Source organism: Chelonia mydas, chromosome 1 (genome assembly GCF_015237465.2).
Source record: "Chelonia mydas isolate rCheMyd1 chromosome 1, rCheMyd1.pri.v2, whole genome shotgun sequence".
Taxonomy (NCBI): domain Eukaryota; kingdom Metazoa; phylum Chordata; order Testudines; family Cheloniidae; genus Chelonia; species Chelonia mydas.
Window position 1 is genome coordinate 9,170,036 of NC_057849.1, and position 22,122 is coordinate 9,192,157.

Consider the following 22,122-nt stretch of genomic DNA (forward strand, 5'->3'; position numbering starts at 1 on the left):
ACACATAACAAATAAGCCACGCGCCTATCACCACCCTGATCATGTTGCATCCCTTTCCCAAACACACTGTGTAGCTTTGTTCTCTTAGGTTGTACACTATCCAGGGAAAAGACTTTGCTTCTGACACAGAACCCCTCTGCAGCCTTGGTCAAGTCATTTAATCTTTGTGCCTTTAGTTTCCACCTCATCCATAAAACACAGACAGCACGCCTACTAGTTACAGTGCTATCTACTGCGCAGAGGCCCTGGTACAAGTAGGCATCAGGAGGCAGTCTAGCTGGATGAGCACATAAGATCTCTTCCCCTACAACACACTTGAATGCAAATGACTTGCTAAATTCAAGAATCACCTTCCTAGTCCTCCCCACCACCCTTCAACCAGCCCTGCACATAATGGTGCGATTATGGTGGACAGGAGCCGGCAATTTATGGAGGCTGCTAGTGCAAACCAGTTTGCAGACCTACCCCAGAACGGCTAGGGCGGCCCAAACACTGATAAAGGGGCCCAGGGTTTTGTGACCAGAACATTAGACTCCTCCCTTCCTTCCCAATGAGCTTCAAAGGGCCGTCCAAATGTCTGCTCCTAAAGCAGCCAGGTCTCCACTGTGGATTAGATTCACAACGGAATAGAAGGGAGCTAGCACTGGCTGGGACAGCTGCAAAGTACTGATCTATGGAGTGGTTTTATGCACAAAAAGCATCAACAGTGCAGTGAAGACTCGAAGTGAAGTGCACTCCAAAAAGCGACTTTGTAAAGATGGCATTGTGAGGCTGATGTTTATTTTCTCTCAGTGACTCCAGATTGAACATGCTCAGACTGCCAGCACCATAAACTCCCGTGGCATCTGAATGCTAACCTGAGATCTTTGCTCAAGTACCAGCAACACCTAAAACATATGCCATCAGAACTTAGTTCACAGTTCTGCTGATGTGCCATTTCTCATACTGATGTTGTCTCTCCTGGGCTATGAAGGGCCACAAAAAGTAAAAACAGGTTTCAGAGTAACAGCCGTGTCAGTCTGTATTCGCAAAAAGAAAAGGAGTACTTGTGGCACCTTAGAGACTAACCAATTTATTTGAGCATGAGCTTTCGTGAGCTACAGCTACAGCTCACGAAAGCTCATGCTCAAATAAATTGGCTAGTCTCTAAGGTGCCACAAGTACTCCTTTTCTTAAAGAGTAAAAACTTACTTTGGTCAATAACATCTGCTGCTATGGCTGGATATACAGAGGTGGCAGGTCTATTAAGTAAGGAGGACCCGTTTTTGCATCATCACTTGTCAGAGTAGAGAGACACTTTAAAAAATTCATCACCCTGCAACTGTTAGCATAAGTCAGACAATGCAATTAACTTAGGCCTATAGGTGCCAGAAAGCATGTTGCCCAGATCACTATTAAGCACGTGTTCAGTTTGATTGGCCAGCATGGAGGGGGCTAACATCTTTAACCTGTTCAGGTAATGTTGTTCCCACCCCACCGCAAATGGAGCTTTACATGAGAGAAAAAGAAATTAATTACAATATGTCCAGAAAACCAAGAGGCACCTTGCACTGGAAAGGATATGTATAAATATCTAGAACTCCATGGGCAAACCTGCGTCACTGAATCAAAGCCATCAACTCAAGAGTGCTCTTTTAGATCCGTTTCCATAGTACCTCAGCCCCAAACTGCATATCTAACACCAGGGCCAGGCTCTTTAGGAGTCAGGTTAAATAGGTCAGTATTTCTACTGCATTTGCGAGTGGGCAACTTGGAGGGAATTTCAGACATTCTTTGTGTCGTTTTCCAGCTCAGTACATTTCCTGGCCAATGGCGAAACCCCATTGTAAGGCTAGAAAGAGCAACAGAGGCCAGATTCGCTCCTGGTGTTACCCCAGTGATGCCAATGGAATAGTTATGCTAGGGATGAGTTTGGCACTAGTTTATGCTTGCTTCCAGAAGGAAGTGACATATCTAATTAACCTTTCATTATGTTTACAGATGAGTCATATTGAGTTTCAGATAGTCAAGGGCTTTGTTTTAAATTATAGGCAATAATCATCCACAATGCATGGCAAATAAACCTGATTCGCCCAACACAGCTCAAAGCTTCAGTCTTTTTGTCAGACACCCAAATAAGAAACCCAGTTGTTAGTCTTGTGCTAGTGCATAAAGAGACTAGACTGGGTCCTGAAGGCCTTTTCGTGCCTAGAGGTTTTTGTCACCAGTTCTACCTGATTTTATGCTATGCATCTTAAATAATAAAAAGGGTGATCCATCTGGGGTAATTATTGTACCATGAACAGTCTTTCTCCTTGTCTCCCTTCTAGCCTTTGCACCTCCCCAAGCCCTGTTCTGGTCCACCAGTCACTTGGAATGGTCAACAATCGTCACACTCCAACGCTGACCATTGTCCATCAGCGAAGGTGGGAAGCTCCAAATCCATCCCTCTGCGGACATGCAAACAACGAGGCCCGTTGCTGCTCGGACATCAAAGTTAAACAAACAGACCCAAGCCCCCGCCTCCCTGCCCATCTTAAGGAGCTCCCCGAGGAGGTCACGACTTTCAGCTTGTCATCGCACACATCAAAGTTTGCACCACACACGAACTCGGCACACGGATTCGAATCGTGTCGCCCGAGAGCGGATATTCAGCTTTTGTGCCCCGCTTTAATCCTGTGTTTTCCCAAGTAATTAAGCCTTTTTGCTTATGAACTTGTGACTAAGTAAAGCATCTCTGAGAGGTTGTAACATCAAAGCTCATTCTACCGTCTGTCCCACGTTTTCTAAAATTGGATTTCTCTTTCTCTCTTTTTTTTAAATAAAAACTAATTGAATTTAGTTGTAGACTGAATATATTTAAGAGTGCCTTTAAAGGTTACCAGAAGCCACAGTGATCATCCTGGGAACTAAAGAGGTCGGACACAGAGTCAGCCCTTTTGGTTCATGAAGGCATAGCATGAAAGCCACAGCACTCGCCCCACAAGCTAGGGGAGAAACAGCAAATCCTACTGCAGCAACTTGAGACTTTAGCTGAGTTACTGACACAGTGCGACCTGCACCAGTACCACTGCAAGGCTACAGTCTCATCAGATCTCAAGATAAACAGGTTAGGCCTGATCAGTGCTCAAATGGGTGTCCTCCCAAGAAAATAAGAATGATGCAAGGAAACGGCACTGGTGATTCAATGCATAGTGCTCTCCTCTTTCAGCCAGTAAACCAGTTGGGGTTCTTGGTCATCATATAGTACATAAGTAAATGAAAAGTATAAATATATGGTTTCAGATTTAACCAGCAACCACATCAGAGAACTGCACAAGAGGGAGACTCTGAATGCAGGTTGTTTAGATGGAATCCATGTGGGTTTATCAAAAGGAGAACACAGCATAGCAACTTACCCAGGATGGTGATAAACTACGTTGAAAAAAACTTACCTAGAATTTCTGTTTATAGCTGCTACCATGAGGGCTGTCCAGCCAAGCTTGTGCCTAGCATTCACATCGGTTCCTTCCAACAACAACCTACACAAAACAGAGAGAGACGGCGTCATAAGATTTTGTTTCTCCCCCATAGACATAGGCAAGGGTGCTGAATGGATCAGGGGGCTGGGAACAGAATACAGAATCTTTCATATCAAGGTCACTAGTTTCAATGCAGCCCCAGGCAATAATGACTGAGAGTTGTTATGGTCTGACAGCTCTTCAGCAGCCAATAAGAAATGAACTGATGGGTCTCAATCCAATTCCTAGCAGACAGGTAACATCATAACTAGCCGGCCTGAATCCTTTTAAGGTTGCTCACATGGATCTTAACAATTCACCAGTATGCTGAAGGAGGGGAAGCTGGTTGACATACATACTGATGGACTACTAGAATTTTTGTGCTGAGTAATAGCCATAAAGGATTCAAGGCTGGGTATCATTGGAAGGCCAGCAGCTCTTGAAATGCCACATACTAACATGGCACTATTTTGGAGCATTCTCGCATGACAGTAAAAGCCTCATAGAGGCATCAAACAAACCTTTGGGCTCTTTCAATAAAGATCTCTCCACTCCTTTTGGACCACTTTCCTAACAGACTCCTAGCATCCATTACCAAACTAGTTCTAACCTGGCTACTGCTAGCTTTATTTCTTAGTCTCCTCTACATTCTGACTCTCCTCAGGGTTATGGACCTCTGCACCTGCCTCTAATCCTACACCCCTAGTATTATTAGCTTAGACCCTATTTGCAACTCATCCCAAGCAGTAACCTAGAAAGGGGTTTTTCTTTGTTATAGTACTGAGTAAGTCTGATTTCTTTGTTAATGGCCAAGACTTTTACATTATAAAACCATGGTACATCCACATCTTGAACACTGAGAGCAGATCTGGTCTCCCCTTCTCAAAAAATATATATTGGAATTGGAAAAGGTACAGAGAAGGGCAACAAAAATGATTAAGGGTATGGAACAGTTTCCATTTGAGGAGAGATTAGTAAGACTGGGACTTTTCAGTTTGGAAAAGAGACAACTAAGGGGGGATATGATAGAGGTCTATAAAATCATGACTGGTGCAGAGAAAGTGAATAAGGAAGTGTTATTTACTCTTTCACATAACACAAGAACCAGGAGTCAACCCAATGAAATTAACTGGCAGCAGGTTTAAAACAAACCAAAGGAAGTGCATCTTCATGCAGCGCACAGTCAACCTGTGGAACTCGTTGCCAGGGGACGTTGCGAAGGCCAAAAGTATAACAGGGTTCAAAAAATAACTCAATATGTTCATGGAGGACAGGTCCATCAATGGCTATTAGCGAAGATGGTCAGGGACACAACCCCACGCTCTGAGTGTCCCTGGCTTCTGATTGCCAGAAGCTGGGAGTGGACAACAGGGGATGGATCACTTGACTGCCTGTTCTGTTCATTCCCTCTGAAACATCTGCCATTGGCCGCTGTTGGAAAACAGGATATTGGCCTAGATGGACCATTGGTCTGACCCGGAAGGCCATTCTTATGTTCTTAATTAGGCAGGCCAAACAAGAATTTGAAGAGCAACTCAACTCAGCAGAAGACTCAGTAATTAACAGCAAAAACTTTCTAAGTACATCAGAAGCAGGAAGCCTGCCAAACAAAGTGGGACCACTGGATGACTGAGGGGCTAAAGGGACACTCAAGAAAGATGAGGCTGTTACAGAGAAGCTAAATTAATTCTATGCATCTGTTTTCGCTGCAGAGGATGTGACAGAGATTCTTGCACTGCAGCCATTCTTTTTAGGTGACAAATCAGCGGAACTGTCCCAGATTGAGATGTCAGTAGAGGAAGTTTTGGAACAAACTGATACATTAAATGGTAATAAGTCACCAGGAGCAGATGGTATTCACCCAAGAGTTTTGAAGGAACTCAAAGTTGAAATTGCAGAACTAACTGTGGTATGTAACCTATTGCTTAAATCAGCTTCTGTACCAGATGACTGGAGGGTAGCTAATGTGACACCAGTTTTTAAAAAAGGCTCTAGAGGCGATCCTGGCAATTACAGGCCAATAAGCCTGACTTCAGAATCAGGCAAACTGGTTGAAACTAGAGTAAAGAACAGAATTATCAGACACATAGAGGAACATGATTTGTTGGGGAGGAGTCAATATGGCTTTTGTAAATATTGTAAAGGAAATTATGCATCACCAATCTATTAGAATTCTTTGAAGGGGGTCAAGAAACACATGGACAAGGGTGATCCAACGGATATAGTGTACCTGGACTTTCAGAAAGCCTTTGACAAGGTCCCTCACCAAAGGCTCTTAAGCAAAGTAAGCAATCTTGGGATAAAAGGTCCTCTCATGGATTGGTAACAGGTTAAAAGACAGGAAACAAAGGGTAGGAATAAATGGTCAGCTTTCAGAATGGAGAGAGGTAAACAGCAGTGTCCCCCTTGGAGACTGAGTCTGTTATGTGCATCTCCCACAGGAGTTCCCCAAACCCCGAACAGCCAAACCACACCGATTCCACTGCAAAGGGGCCCCGCATAGTCATGGAAAAGGGACAGATCTGACCCTAAGAGGTATTAACTCTGTCTCCCTTCATCTTAGTGGAGCTTCAACTCTGAATCTCTTAGGTCTTGTCTACACTTATAACAATATATGGCACAGCTGCGCCGCTGTAGCACTTCAGTATAGGCACTACCTATGCCGATGAGAGGGGTTCTCCCATCAGCACAGGTAATCCACCTCCCCAGGAAGCGGTAGCTAGGTGGACAGAAGAATTCTTCCATTCCCCTAGCACTGTCTACACGGGAACTTAGGTCAGCTTAACAATGCCACTTGGGGGGGGTGGATTTTTCACATTGCTGACTGATGTAGTTAAACTGATCTAATTTTCTAGCATAGACCAGGCCTTAGTTTTACCCCTTAAGACTGCTGTATGTCTGCAACTGCCAGAAGTTTTCAGCCATCCCTCCCTCCAAACTCTGTGCACAATAGGGATGTAAAAAGTTACCTGGTTAAACTATTAAAATTATATCTGTTAACTGAGGTCCCTCTGGCTGACTGGCGTGGGGCGGCCGGGGCTGGGGTTGCTCCAGTCAGCCGGAGTGGCCAGTGCTGGGGCCCGGCCGGAATCCGGCTGGCGCAGCTAGGGCTGGGGTCCCTCTGGCCAGCCGGTGTGGCGCAGCCGGGGCTGGGGTCCTTTCGGCTGCAACGGGCCACCAGGGTTAACGGTTAAGGCTGGTTAACAGTAACCCTAATGCTTACCGGTTAACCAGTTAACCGGTTAACCTTTTACTTCCCTAGTGCACATGGTGAGCATGGACAGAGAGCAGGCTAAATCTTCTGGTTAATGACTTCTTGGATAGTTATATTCAAGAGTTAGTGATGTTGAAATGGACCAAGATCACTACAGGGATACAGTCAGCACTAAGGACATCTTAGATGCGTTCATAGTTCAATGGGCCAAAGACAGGAACAAACTTTTGGGAGCCCACGTATTTATCAGACGAACAGACTTCCAAGTAAATATTTACCAGATTTCTATCACACTCACTGTAATGTCACTAATCCAGCCGATTTTAGTCACCGCATGAAAAAATGGTGCTGGCACCCAAACTCTGACGTGGTCCAAGCAACCTATCTTTGTTCATCCTTGAGATATATCTTCCACCTCCCCCAGCACCTCCTTCCATTCTTGTGTCCAATCACTGAAAAGAGGCAACAGAACTTTAAGCACGTCCTTGCAATCTGAAGAGCTCTCTTAGATACAGGTTGGTAGAAAGAAAAAAACATCCCTGACTATTCCGAATTCTCTCCTGTCCCTGTGTAAGGCACTGTAAGTGCTGGAGCACATGAGGCATGGCAGCCTGTGTGCAGTGCAGATTGTTATCTTTAGTGAGCAGCTGTGTATCAGGGCCGTGTTTACAGTAATAACAGAGACATGCTGGGCTAGTCTGTCTCAGACTCATGGCCACTGCTGGACGCGGCAGTTAAGTGTCTCGCTCAAAGAGGCATTGCCTGCAGCATGAATCCACACCGCTGCTCCATCTGCAAACTTCACTTTACACAGTCCCTTTGGATAGAAATGGAGTGCCAATAACCCCAACAAAGGCTTCTTCAGAAGGATCTTTGTGTGATACTGTCTCCTCACAGAGTTTTAATGCCAAGCTGCCCACTTCAGAGAGTCCCAGCTTACTGTAGCCCCATGGACCAAATTCAACCCTGACTTCCAATGAAGTTAATGCAGTGGTCCTCAAACTAGGGCCACCACTTGTTCAGAGAGAAAGCCCCTGATGGGCCAGGCAGGTTTGCTTACCTGCCGCGTCCGCAGGTTCGGCCAGTCGCTGCTCCCACTGGCCGCGGTTCGCCACTCCAGGCCAATGGGGGCTGCAGGAAGGGTGGCCAGCACATCCCTCGGCCCGCGCCACTTCCCGCAGTCCACATTGGCCTGGAGCGGCGAATCGCAGCCAGTGGGAGCCGTGATCAGCCGAACCTGCGGACGCGGCAGGTAAACAAACTGGCCCGGGCCGCCAAGGGCTTTCCCTGAACAACCAGCAGCCATAGTTTGAGAACCACTGAGTTAATGCATCCACTCAAACCAGAGCTGAATTTGGCCCCAAATCAACAGGAGGTAGAGGAGGAGAATGGTATCATTTCACATCTGATTCTTTATCATCTGACTCCAGCCCAAAGTCCTTTATGTTTATACCTAATTCTTTCACCCACCACCGGTACACAGCCACTTCCTGCCATACTCACACTGCACTGGGCAGGGAGGGCCGGGGCTCTGAGGTGGCACCGAGCATTCTCTCTCTCTCTTAGAGGTGCTGGGCTGGCTGGTTCTTGCTCGCGTGCTCAGAGGCTAACTGATCGCCATATGTGGGGTATGGAAGGAATTTTCCCCCAGGTCAGATTGGCAGCGACCCTGGGGTTTTCCACCTTCCTCTGTAGCATGTGGGTGCGGGTCACTTGCCAGGATTATCTGGGTGTATTGCATTAAATCATTTCCCTACCATCGCAGGGGCCTCGAGCACTGGTGAACGTCAGTCCCTCCTATTCTCTGCCCATGGCACACAACAGTCTGGTCTCCTGTGGGTCTCATTTACTGTGGTCTCATTTCAGTTGTTGGGTTTAGTGTGCGGGTGCTGAGTGGGGTTGGTGGCCTGTGAGATACAGAAGGTCAGACCAGCTGACCTGGTGGTTCCATCTGGCCTTAAATTCTAGGGCTCTGAGGCCATAGTTCAGTAATGACTCAGAAGAAAGAGTGCAAGCAAACCATCTCACTTTTTCATTTTATTTTCTCTGACCATTTGAAAGCACTTTGTGCATAGTCAGTTTCACCGTTTCCCCTGTACAGTCAGTCAGTCAATTTTCCCTGTTTGGGTGGGTCTTTCACACAGTAACAGGGCAATAAAACACTTTATTACATGGCGAAATGCTACTAGAACCCTACAAAACTGGCAGAATGTAGGGGTGGGCGGGTCTGGCATGTGAAACGACTTGTTTTTTTACTAATAAATAATAGTGCCTGGCTTTTATCTAGTATCTTTCATCAGAGGGGCTCAAAATAGTTCACAGAGAATTGCCCCATTTAAGTTAACTGAGGCCCAGGAAGGTTAATTGGCTTTCCCAGTCAGTGGAAGAGCCATGAAAAAGATTTCCCAGGTCCCCTATACTAGCAACAAGAGCACTGTGACGCCCTGAAAACCCTCAAGTGTCTGCTTTTACATCTCATGCAACCTGCTGCACAACACCTTTGTAAGTGCCTGCTCTGCCCTGAATTCCAACGGGACCCTCTCAGCCCTACTCCTCATCACCAGGAGGGCGCACCTCCTACTGGGAAGGACGGGTGCAAAGGCACCGCTTCCACTAAGAAAGCATTCACAGTTATGGAGATTGTGAAACAGTGACAGGCTTTTCCTAAACACTGCTCTGGAAATTCATTTATCAATATATACCATGTGTTCTTCTTTCATGATCATTCAACTGTTGATGGCCCGGATGCCCCAATCAAACCTCCTATGAAAGACCCCACACCCATGTGAAGGGTGCTGGAGTACTCGTTAGAGGAGCTGATTACAGGGTCAAGGCTAAGATATAGGAATTAATCAAGCAGTTTTCCATTTAGGAACCCAGCTTAAGTAATCTGAAGCACGTGGAATGCCAAATGATCAAACCTAGTATGAAGAATTACTAGAGTCACATCATGTAGGGTAATATGCATTGACATTTCATTTAGGAGCATTTTTTTAAATCACTGCAAGATGCCGAGCAACTTAACAGATTTGCTAGACAACTGAACTTTATGTTCAGGGTGCGTGAGTCTATCATTAATATTTTCCCAGCCTGATTTAATGATATGACAATCGATAAAGTGACGACCACTGTTCAGATCCTAGACAGCCAAATGTATTTACCAGCCGGGACATATTTTTTAATTAAATAAAATCCTCTGATCAATGCTTAGGATGTCTATCGGCATTTTAACCAAATAAGATCCAGGGTGCTCACTATTAACAATTTAACACATACATGCACTTCCAACAATATGAATATCATCATCACGTTTTTTCATGAGACAAACACATCCTCAGCTGTTGGGTACACGGGGAATCAGTGTCAATAAGTAAACATCTGGGGTGTGAACTGATGAAAGGCTGAGCTTCTTAAAGGGTTTCAAAAGAATCTTAGGATTATCAAAGTTTGGACTCAGTTTGCTTTGGTATCAAAGAGTTTGGATGTTTCTCTAAGCCAAGCTGGATAGTTCACAAGGACGGATTTTCTTGTGAAATTTCCAGTACATTTGCTTCCTTGAGAACACAGTCTCTCTCGTGGTATTTGGGCACATCTGGTTCCAGTCCTATATGAAAACTGCCCTTTGCCTAGATGGTAACAATGCAAAGATCCACCAGTAATTCTTACAGGGCAACATCTCCTTTTAAATAAGAAGACGGTTTGATATGACTCAATGATCTGACCAACAGAGGATCTTGAGGTGCTCGAGATGAGTGTGAGGGGAGAGTTACACACATTGCTTTTGGAGTAGACACTATTTTGCCTTGAAGTAAAAAAGAGCTAAAACTCTGACTCTTTGATCCATCCAGAAAAGAGATAAAGGACCCAATTTCCCTGTCGCCGAGTATCTCCTGTTGCAATGCAGCAACTTTCCTTCTCCCCCACAGCTGCCCCTAGACAGATGTGGCTTCTATTCATCCCTCCTATCCCATGAGTTCTGGGTGAGTAACTCAGTGACACTGCTGCTTAAAGCCAGAGCCCAGAGGGCATGTTTGAGTTTGTGCTCAGAGCCTGGGAGCATGCCCAGCTCACCCTCCTGACAGGTGGAGGAAGAGGAAACTGGAAACTTGAACTTTTGCAACAACAATAGCTTCTGTTTCTCTCCGTCGCTTAGACATTTCTTTCCCCCCCACCCCAATATGTTACTGTTTAACAGCAGGGGTGGGTCACTCTCCTGGGACTTGCCCTCAGTTTTGCAACTTTAACTGCAAGAAAAAACAGTATATTTCAACATTACAGAATACGCTCCTCTTCTAAACTCTAGTGAAAGAGTCTGTCCATCCAGGAGGACTACTTAAGCCACTGCAGAAACCTCTGATCATGCTCTTGTGTTCCTAGAAGCAGGTTGCCTGAAGACTACATTTGCTTCTGAATCCTTTAGCAATCATCTAATGGCCAATAATTACTGACTTGGTACAGTACAATTATTCTGTATATAGAAACCAATCCAAAACGTTATAAGGAATCAACACAGACAGTTAAACCACAGCACAGGGAGAGAGAATGTAAAACGTATAGGTGAAGCAGAAGACAGATATTTTCAACTGAGGTCTGAAATGACATGGAGGAAGACAGACAAGCTCCTCCTAGCTGGAGGAGTTGCAGAGGAGAAGGCTCTTATACCAAGTGTGATGAGACTGTCTGAAGGGACAAAGAGGAGGCTATTGCTATATAAGCAGAGATGGTGAGCAGGGAGTAGACAGACAGGTGACAGAAGGAAGCATGCTGTAGTAAGTTCAGAGGGCTTTGGGGGACAGAAAGGGAAAGAACTGTACCCAGAAACAAACAGGAAGCCAGCGGAGTTGTTTAAGGAGGTGAGTGGTATCTAAGTAGTAACCCACTGCTGAATGGAGAGAGAGACAATCAGGAGTCACAGAAACCTCATTTTTACTTTTCATGTCTTACTACACATGGCATGAAAAGACCAGGAGGACACGGTGACAGATGAGAGATTTGAAACACGTATGATTCAGGAGGTGGCTAACATGTTCCATGACCCACATGGACAATTTTCCCCCAGGTGAGAGGAAAGGAGAAAGAAGTTACAGCCACACACGACACGCTGGAGCCTAGTGCAATGGGATGCTGGTTCATAGCGGGGCTCTGACCGAGACGCTATAGTCATACAAATAACAACGTCACTGCTGGAAGATGTTCAAATGCTACAGCCCCGAGCCGGCTAACAGAGCCAAATACTCTCATGCAGCTGAATCCCTTCAAAAGGATACGATGTGCACATCTCACCTAGCGCCTGTTCCTGTTAGTTACCCGTGGTGCTGTGCAAATGCAGAAGTTATTATGCGTCAATCATCATCACATACACACACAGCTTTAGAGATTAGAACCTCGCCCCGACCATGTTGGCTAATAGCCATTGATGGACGTATTCTCCAGGAAGTTACCTAGTTCTTTTTTGAACCCAGTTATACTTTTGGACATCACAACATCCCTTGGCAATGAGTTCCACAGGCTGACTGTGCGTTGTGTGAACAAGTACTTTCTTATGTTTGTTTTAAACCTGCTGCCTATTAATTTCATTGGGTGACTGCTACTTCTTGTGTTGTGTGAAGGGGTAAACACCTTCCTATTCACTTTCTCCAAACCATTCCTGAGTTTATCTCGATCAGAACCTCCCTTACTTGTCTCCTTTATAAAATAAACAGCCCCAGTCTTTTTAATCTCATAGAGAAGCTCTTCCATCCCCCTAATAATTTTTGTTGCCCTTCTCTGCATCTTTTCCTATTCTAAAATATCATTTTTGAGACGGGGCGACCAGAACTGCACGCAGTAGTCAAGCTGTGGGCATATCATGGATGTATTTAGTGACATTATGATATTTTCTGTTTTATCATCTATCCCTTTCCCAATGGTTTCTAACATTCTGTTCGCTTTTTTGGCTGCCGCTGCACACTGAGCAGATATTTTCAAAGAACTATCCACAATGACTCCAAGATCTCTTTCTTGGGTGGTGACAGCTACTTTATATCCCATCACTTTGCATGCGTAGTTGGGATTCTGTTTTCCAATGTGTATTATTTTGCGTTTTTCAACACTAAATTTTATCTGCCATTTCTTCGCCTAGTCACCCAGTTCAGTGAGATCCCTTTGTAACTCTTCGCAGTCTGCTTTGGACTTAACTATCCTGAATAATTTTGTATCATCTGCAAATTTTGCCACCTCACTGCTCACCCCCTTTTCCAAACCATTTATGTTGAACAGCACTGGTCCCAGTACAGATCCTTGATACATACCCTGCTATTTCCCTCTCTCCACTGTGAAAACTGACCATTTATTCCTACCCTTTGTTGCCTATATTTTAACTAGTTACTGACCCATGAGAAGACCTTCCTTCTTATCCCATGACTGCTGAGTTTGCATAAGAGCCTTTGGTGAGGGACCTTGTCAAAGGCTTTCTGAAAGTCCAAGTACACTATATTGACTGGATCACCCTGTTCCACAAGCACAGGATTATAGCTTGAGGTGGCAAATGAAGAGGCTGAGCGGATGAATTCCTAAGTAACTAGGATGCAGTTTTCATGCAAAGCTCCTTGATTGTAAAAAGCAAAGGGGTGAGAAATGCAGGAAACAGCAGCAGAATTATGTCTAAGTAGAAACAGTCTAAGGGTTTCTTGTGGTGTCAGTGGAGTCTTTAAAAGGTTAACTTGGCTCTTCCTAGTTATTTAAATCAAGGATGGCCAAATGTGGCACAACACACAAAGGCCAGAAGAGATTTCTAAAAGGAAAAAAAAACCCACTGCTCCAAGTCTGGTCTTTCTAACTGTGTATTGTATAGACTTGGACAGCATTTCAGTGCCTGCTGCAGTCGGTCAACTCTTTGGGGCAGGGACTCCCTGAGTCTGCACACTGGTAAGCACAGTGTCAGCACTCAAACAGATTCATCTTTCTGATGGCAGTACTGCCTTCGGAGACTACAGGTCCCAGCACACAATGCGCCACCTGCATCTGACTGGAGGCATTGCATGCTGGGATCTGTAGGCAATAAGGGCCACCATGGTATCAGAGAGGATGGTGTCTGCAGTCTCTTCCCTTTATTGTATATTAGGTGCAGCCCTGTGGCTCTTCGAGAGCTGCCAGCATGTCCCCTTGACTGGGCAGAGCTGGAAGTACTTGCCTTACATGATTGTCACACAGTCATAGATTATAAGGCCAGAAGGGTCGCACGAGACCATTTAGTCTGATCTCCTGCGATCCACAGGCCCTCAAACCCTACCTGGTTACCCCTGCATTGAACACAATCACTTGAATTGAAATAAGTGTCACAGCCCTCAGGAAACTCAGCTATTATGTGCCACAGGCAGACCAGGGGGCACCAAGGCCCAGACACTGTCTGTCTGTTTTGGAATTATTATGTATTGTTTGTCTTGCGCTACTGCCCAAAATCCCCAGTCCCGGAGCAGGCCCCCGTTGCTCTCGGAGCTGCACAGACGCAGAACAAAGAGATGGCCCCTGCCCCAAGCAGCTGACAATCTATAAGACGAGAGTCAACAGGTGGATACAGACAGCTGGGGGAGGACCATGAAACGACGAGACTACATGGACATGCAAAGTTCAACTGAAACACGCTGAATTGCTTGACACAAGGTAGGGATGGCCAGTCACGCAACCAGTTTTCATTTTTCAGCAGGTTTTACAGAGCCCAGTTAAAATCAATTCAGAGAGCGAGACAATCTCAACTGATCAAAATGTCACCTTTTAAAAGGGCAGGTCAAGTTTCTTGGCACTTCCTTGCTCTGAAGGAAGAATAGCTCCGTGCCAATCTCCTGGTCTGCTGAACGTTTAAACATGCAATGCCGGCTACTGCCCGCTGTTACAAATTGCCCTGATAACAGTGTGTTGACACATGTACTTTGTTTCTGTGAGCCAATATCACACAGCACTTATTAGAATACTGTTCCATCATATTTATTCGGCTAAGGAACTCTGCTGCAAGCCCATATTTTTGTAGATGGTTTATTAAAAAATAAGAGTGAAACACTGAGAATCAATATTAATACTGTATATAAAGGCAAAGGGGATGGAGGCAGTATTTCTTCAAGCTTTTGCTTCTTGCTTCCCCTTGCCTCTCTTCCTCAACACACACAGATCAACAGAGGTTGGGGAAACTAAACTATCCAGAATAATAGGTATTGTCTGCAGTTATGGCTAAATACATACAGGGCCTGAAGTTAATGGGAGTTGGCCATCCACTCCAATGGGACTCAGATCACTCCTCAAAGAGGAATTTATTTTTATTTTTAATGCAAAAATCAACCTACATTTGCTTCATCGGGACCAGCTGACACAAAGGTAAGAACCTGACAGAGAGTCTAGACAAGACTCCATGAACTCAAGCCTCCCACTGGCTTCCAACATACATATCCCTGTCCTCTCCTCTCGTATCTCCTATGTCTGAGGAACTGACTGTGGCCAGTAGACCTTGTACGCCACTGCCTAGTCTCCACCTTCACTGAAATCCTCATCACACCCTACAATACAGTAGCTCATTTCCCTATGGCTGACTGAATCCCCAGCTCTTCAGACTGCAGTGCACACAGAATGCTGCTGCCCGCCTCCTTGCATATACAGACACGCAGTCCTCAAATGTTCCACTGGTTCTTCGTTCCCTTTAGGATCCAGTCCAAAACTACCCTCTATGTCTATGAAACCCTCTGTGGATTTTCTTAAACTCACTGCCCTGCCACCAGGGGGGCTCCCTAACACTAGGCTACTCTTCCCCTCTGGCCACGACTCGTGCTAGCGCTATTACGTGACAATGGTAAAGAATCAGAGAGAGAGAGAGTAATTTTCTTCCAACACTGAACAAGGAACTCGGTCGGAATAAGGAATACAATATTATCCCTAAAGCTCCTCTGTCTCTCTCTCTCTCTCTGCTTCACTGTACAGCTTCTGCCTAGGTCCTCCTCCGCCCCCTGCCCCCAATGTCTGGCTTCCCCAAGCAGTTTTAAAGAAACACAGCTCATATCCTCACAACTGCCTTCTCCGCAGCTCATGAATCTAGAACAGCTCGTCTGTATCTCTCTGCCTCATTGATGCTCCATCTCATGTCAACTAACAACTGAAAAACTGCATCTCTCCCTCACCAGTTCCCCTTCATTTCTCTCTCCTTGCTAGTCGTGTTCGTAGTTGCATTGTTTAACCCTGTAAAATGCTCTGAAGTACAGTTTGCATGGAAAACACTAAACAAAGAGTTGTCCTGTGTTACTGACTTGCAAAAGCAAGAAAGCTGGTCAGTCCCATTCAAGCAATGAGCAAAAACGCAAGCAGCAGACGAAGTCAGTGTGTGCAAGAGAGCCTGGTCCAGTCACTCACAAACATCTGGAGGCTTCTCCCCCCACTCTGTAAGCTGAAATGACTGAGATGTGAATAATACCAGTAGCCATTCTACAATCCAGGCAATGATCGGTCTCTGTTCAGTTTTACTGGCCCTGCTTAATGAGACAGGTTATGATACAATACAGCACGTACATCCTGATTCTTACTGTGATGTCAACTGCATGGATATGCAAGGCACGGCCTGCAATGGCTTAGCCGAGTGCACTGATTGGGTTTTCAGTGCGTTTTAATAATTATAATACAGTGATCTGAGGCCAAGGGATAAATTACGGTTTAATCAAGTCTGAAATTAAATTTTAAAACCCTAAAGCAGTCTGCCTCCCTGTTGTCCAGCTTGCCACAGAGCCTGGGGCTCAGAGCAGCTCGAGTTCTCTTGCAAAATGAAGTGCACACAGTTGAACAGGGGCAAGAATCCAGATATACCTATATCCCTATGTATATATACACATACACAATACTGTAATGAACCGGGTTGTGTCTATGAATGGCACTGCCCTCTACTGTGCGGAATTAGAACTGCTCAGCCATGTGTCATGAGCCCTGTACTATTACTAACTAAAGACAATTCTCCTTTGCTCAAGGGAAATGGCCCTGTGCTTTTGGAGGTCTGCTCATGTCTTCACCATAACAAGCAGCATAGCAAAAGCCATCAAGGTCTTGGATGGCTGGAGGGTTGGCTGGAGGGGGCGGGGGCTGTTTTTACATTTATGGTCTATAATTTGTGCCCCATGGCTATCAATGAGGGCATATCTACACTGCTCATTTAGACTGGGGATTGGCACCTGGGTCTGTGCACTGTTAGCCCGAGTATGAGCATCTCTACCCGTGTTACCGTGTCCTCATTGTTTCTGCCCTCGCCTATGTGTCTGGGGGCATGTCCCATGGTTCTCTGTGCTGAGATGCTCAAGGATTCTTTCCCAGTCAATTGTGCCAACCGCAGGGAATTGTGGGAAGGACATTGTAGGGCTGACAACATGAATATTCTTGCCTGCATCCTCACTGCAAAGTGGGTTCCAGCTGGAGCTAAAACACAGCTCGGGCTTTAACACATACCCCCAGCTGTGCAAGCAAGCACAGCTACAAAACAGAAATACGCACTTGAGGATCGTGTGTGGAGAGTGGGGGAGGGCTGTGCAAAAACACGAGCAGAAACATGGGCTAAGGCTACAGAGTGGGCATCCCCTGAGAGGGCTGGGGGAGCAGTGATCTGGACATGGCAGGGCAGGTCGCTCGGGGCACTAGGAGAGGCAGGGAGTTTCAAGCATAGGGGACACTGTGGAAGGAAGATGGGTGAGGGAGAAAGAAGGAGCAGACAAGAGCAGCTTGGGAGGAGCACCAGCAATAGAAATGGAGGGGCGGTCAGTGAGAAGGAGAGCACAGGCGGGGCAGTGACTGTGCATTACACAGTTGCATAATGCGCAGCAGCAGCAGTCTATATGGACACCAGTGTAAACATGGGAAACAGAGAGAGAGAACACAGTGCACAGCCCTGCCACTCATCGCCCTGGCAAGACTCACAAATCACCCAGACATCACTAAGGAACGGCTTCCTGCAATTACCAACAGCAGAACACATGTGCCAATTAGCTGCACACCAACATCCTACAAGAACCTTGATTTAGGCCAGATCTCGGCCCTCGGGTGCACCAGAACAAGGCTGCTTCCTCTGAGATACCAGGAAGAATGCAAGGGGGCACCCCTAGCTTGGGGCAGTGACTAAGAGCCATATGGACCCCAGAGAGAGGAAACAAAAGCAGCAGCCTACAGCGAAGAGCTCCTGGGAAGCCGGCAGGCCAGACGGAAGAGGCTAAGTGGAATGATACACAAGGTGGAAGATTCCTCTGACAGAGGATGAGGCCGCATGGGCTGTGGCCAGGTGGGGGATGCAGACTGCTCCTCTTGGGCGTCAGATAGTTTTTAGTTGTGACACCCCCCTTTCCTTCCATGTACAGTCCCCGGCAGGGGTGCTCTGGGCACATGAAATGCATTCATCTGTTAGTCTTCCCGGGAACTCACGGGGCCAGACTGATGTTCCCATGTGTGCACAGAACAGTACAGCAGAGGCACTGTTAGCCTGTCTCAGCCCAGCCAGGAGACCCTACCTGCAGGAGTGAGCGGGTGCTCAGTTTGCACAGCCCATTAGTCCCTGGTTTCCCTGTTGGGACTGTCAACAAGAGCACCAGGCCCAAGGGTATTTGAGGGATGGAGACACCGGCCCACTAGGAAGTAGACTGAGGCCACTGGCTAGCTTGACACAGTCCCCCAGACAGGAGCAACTCTCATAACTACTGGCCTCGGGTAGATCTGAAGCAGTGAGCTAAGCACCCACAGCTCCCATTACTGCTGGACTCCTTTCTCTGCACCCTACCAAGCAGCTGCATTACTAGACACCCTGTGAAATCAAAGCAAGCATCTTGAAGGAAAGCAGGACCCATGTGACAACAAAGGGCTCAGGGCAGACTCCCACCCGAGTAGTGATGTTAACACACAGTGTAAGTATCCAAACAGTCACTCACCTGTCGACTTCTGAAACGTTGTTGATCCTAGCGGCTTCCAACAGGGCATCTTCTAAGAGAGACAAAGAGGAGAAACCCTAGTAAAGCAGCTGGCAAGAAGCCCACACCAAACGTACACGCATAACCTGCACATGGTACGGCTTATGTCTACAAGGAACGTGAACCCTGGTGCTCCAGGGGCATTATTACACAACACTGGGTAGGTAGAAACTTCCCTATGGGCAGGTTATTCCCGACCTGTCCGCTAGGGGATTTACAGAAACTTCCTCTGAAGCAGCTGGTGTTGGCCCCTGCTGGACGCAGGATAACCTGGTCTGACTAAATGCAGCAATTCCTATATTACCTCATTTTAAAAACAGAGGGTTGGCCTGCGGACTACAGCTCCCAGGATGCAATGCTTCACATTAGCCACTACAATTAGACTCAGGGTGGAGCACTGCTGGCTGGAGCGTGTAGCTCTGCAGGTCTGGATGCTAAGCGAGGGGGGCTGCTGGCGCATCAGAGAACGTGGTGTGCTGTGTCCAGCCACCCTTGATGTAACATGGAGTTTACAGCAATATGATGTGCACGTCCTCGGGACAGGGGCCAGCACTCCCTGAATGTCAGGACAGCACCTAGCGCATTGTGTGTGGCATGACACACAAATAGAAATGATGATTACTCCAGCTGGCTGCACCAGCCATCTGAGTTCTGGAGGCTGACACTGTTCTGCAGAGAAGGGAGAGTACTAGAGAGAGAGGACCCGGGAGCTATTCTGGGAGCTGGGAGTGAGTCACTCCAGATGCTACATCTCTCATGGCTCCAGAAAGCAGGGAGCTTGTTTCAGAGAGGGAGGAAGCAAGGACTTTTCCTCTGTACCGCACTGAAAAGCAAACTGACACTTGGGGCTACTGTGCCCAGCGTGAATTATTGGAATCACTAGCACTGGGATCCAAAGCCATTCCATTTTAGAGCCAAATGCTTCAGCCTGAGAGCAACAGCCAAAATGAGAGTGAACATTCCCCAGTAGATTAAGAGCACCACTTTCTGGCTCAGCGGAGTAACTACACTGCTCTGCATTTTAACACACACAGATCATCTGTCATGCTGAGTGTCACAAAGCACATGCACATTACAGAGAACAGGTTTCAGAGTAACAGCCGTGTTAGTCTGTATTCGCAAAAAGAAAAGGAGTCCTTGTGGCACCTTAGAGACTAACTTGGTTAGTCTCTAAGGTGCCACAAGTACTCCTTTTCTTATTACAGAGAATGTCACTCCTAGACTGAAAAGAGAGAGGCTTTTAGGGGAGATTTAACCAGAGGAAATAACTTAGTGTCTGGAAGGGAAAGGAGCTATTCGGAGTGTAAAGCCGTACGTCCAGTGGAAATGACATGGAACGAGGAACAGTACTGCATAAAGAAAAGGAGTACTTGTGGCACCTTAGAGACTAACAAATTTATTTGACCACAAGCTTTCGTGAGCTACAGCTCACTTCATCCGAAAAGCTTACCTTTTCTTTTTGTGGATACAGACTAACACGGCTGTTACTCTGAAGCCTGCATTACTGCATGCGTACAAGTCCCACTAATAACAAGTGACTCTCTGCCTCCTGGTGGATGACCAGAGCAGCTCTACCAAGCTGTACTCAGAGATTTCAAGAGTCCCATCGGGAAGACAAGACATCCGAAGCAAAATCTCATGAGAATGAACTAGATCTGGTACACAGGCTTCTTCCAGTCTTAGACTCAACCCTGAACTGATTCCATTCCCCTCCACAAAAAGCAAAGGGTTTTAGATTCAAAGGTTCTCACTCTGGCGAATCTCTGGTGTGAGAGCCCTTCATCTGCCACAAACAATATTCATTTGCAAAAGTACAAAAGCTAGAGGAGTATTCTGGGTATGGACATGCCAGCAAATACATTTAAAGTGGAGGTGATCAGGAATTTTCTGGTGAAAAATGCCAATCTGTCAAAACCAGAAGCATTCAGAGGAAAAGGTTGATTCGGATGAATCTCCCGATTCAAAACATTTTTTAAAGAAAGTTTCTAAATTGTCAAAATGTCCCATTTTGATGTTTTTAAAATGAAGTTTTGTTTTGCTGTTCCAAACGACTTTGTTTCCAAATTTTATTGAATTTATACTTAAAAAAAAGCTAAAACTGAAACAATGTAAAAATCAGAATGAAACATTCTGATTGAGCCGATCCAATTTTTATTTTCAGATTTTCAATTCATGAAAATTTTCAAAATTTTGACTTTCCCTCCCAAATTAGGATAAGAAAAATATTCTAAATCTCAAAACTCTCACGGGGTGGGGGTAGGGAATTTCTCCCATTCGCCTCTAATCTTAAAAGCAACAGACCACTGTTCCCACATCCGTGAGTATCCCTCTTGCCTTCTATGGCAGGATTCCCAGAGATTCTGAGCACCCAACAGCTCCCATTGACTTCAGCAGAAGTTGTGGATACTCAGTGCATCTGAAAATCAGACTCCCTACAGCCTCCATATTCAGAGCTGCTATGCATGGCTGGTTTTTTACTGCTGGCTAGTTTAAATCTGAAATTGGGATTTGAGGAAAGACAGGTATGTTACAGAATCTGAGAGAGAGATGTTTGCATGATTATCATTTAAAATGGGGATTTGGAGGGACAAATTTACAGATGGTTTTTTTCATTTACAGATTCACCTGCAGTGCTAGGAACCCAACACAACAGCACTGGGCTGGCACACAAGAACCAGAAAGTTAAAGTGACCAGCCTCAGAAAGTGAAACTGACCAGCATACAGCAGTTTAAATGCCTTGGCCAAGCACAAGCAGCATTAATAGAGACAAATGCCGCGGAGTTTAAAAAATCTTTCAGTTCTACTCATCACTGAACATCGTTAACATTGCCGAGACGGATGGGACTTTTTTTTTAAAAATTATGAATTTATCTTGACAATGTCCCTTCAAACAGAGTTTACCCAGGCCCGGGGTGTCACAGTGCAACTATATCTCAGCCAGTTAATGTTCAGCAAGCGGCCTGCAGCCAGCAGTGGGTATAAACTAGCAAACAAAATTCCATACTCAGAGCAAGGGCTAGCGAAAGACACCTGAAAGCCCTAGCTCAGCGGCACAGCTCAGAGAACTCCACAATAAAGCAGCCGTTCAATCATTTCCACTGTCCTTTTAAAAGGTGAAGGGCTCCCTGGGAGCTCCATCAAGCACAGCAATAGCTGCTGGTGTGTGAAGAGCAGTCAGTCACATGTCAGCTACAGAGAGTTCTTTTCGATTGTAATGAGAAGGCTAGTGTCCCTTGCCACACTGCTGTCTCCAGGACAGAATCAGAACCGCTCTACTCCGTGCTCGGGCTCGATACTGCCTGCAGCTAGAGGAGAGGCTGCTGTGTTTTGGGGCCTGTGGCTTTGGAGGAGGGTCTGCATTCTATCCCCACCAACGCTATTAAGAGCTATGCCATGCAGCACTGTGACCACTGCACAGCCCTAGGTGAAGCCAGATGTGTTGCATTCTAAGGAGGTTAGAAAGTGCTCAGAGGTTCTTCA

At 46.0% G+C, this 22,122-nt stretch overlaps 1 protein-coding gene across 2 annotated transcripts in view; it reads right to left on the reverse strand.

The window, feature by feature from the left end:
* The window catches only part of CLPB (caseinolytic mitochondrial matrix peptidase chaperone subunit B), a 142,581-nt gene that overhangs the window by 118,293 nt on the left and 2,166 nt on the right, over positions 1-22,122 (reverse strand). The window contains exons 2-3 of one of the 2 annotated variants that reach the window (XM_037913924.2): positions 18,603-18,654; positions 3,414-3,500 (exon numbers count right to left, since the gene is read on the reverse strand). In XM_037913924.2, coding sequence (XP_037769852.1) covers positions 3,414-3,500; positions 18,603-18,654 — 139 coding nt within the window. The remainder of the gene's footprint in view (positions 1-3,413; positions 3,501-18,602; positions 18,655-22,122) is intronic. The other variant, XM_043526986.1, reaches the window with a different exon arrangement.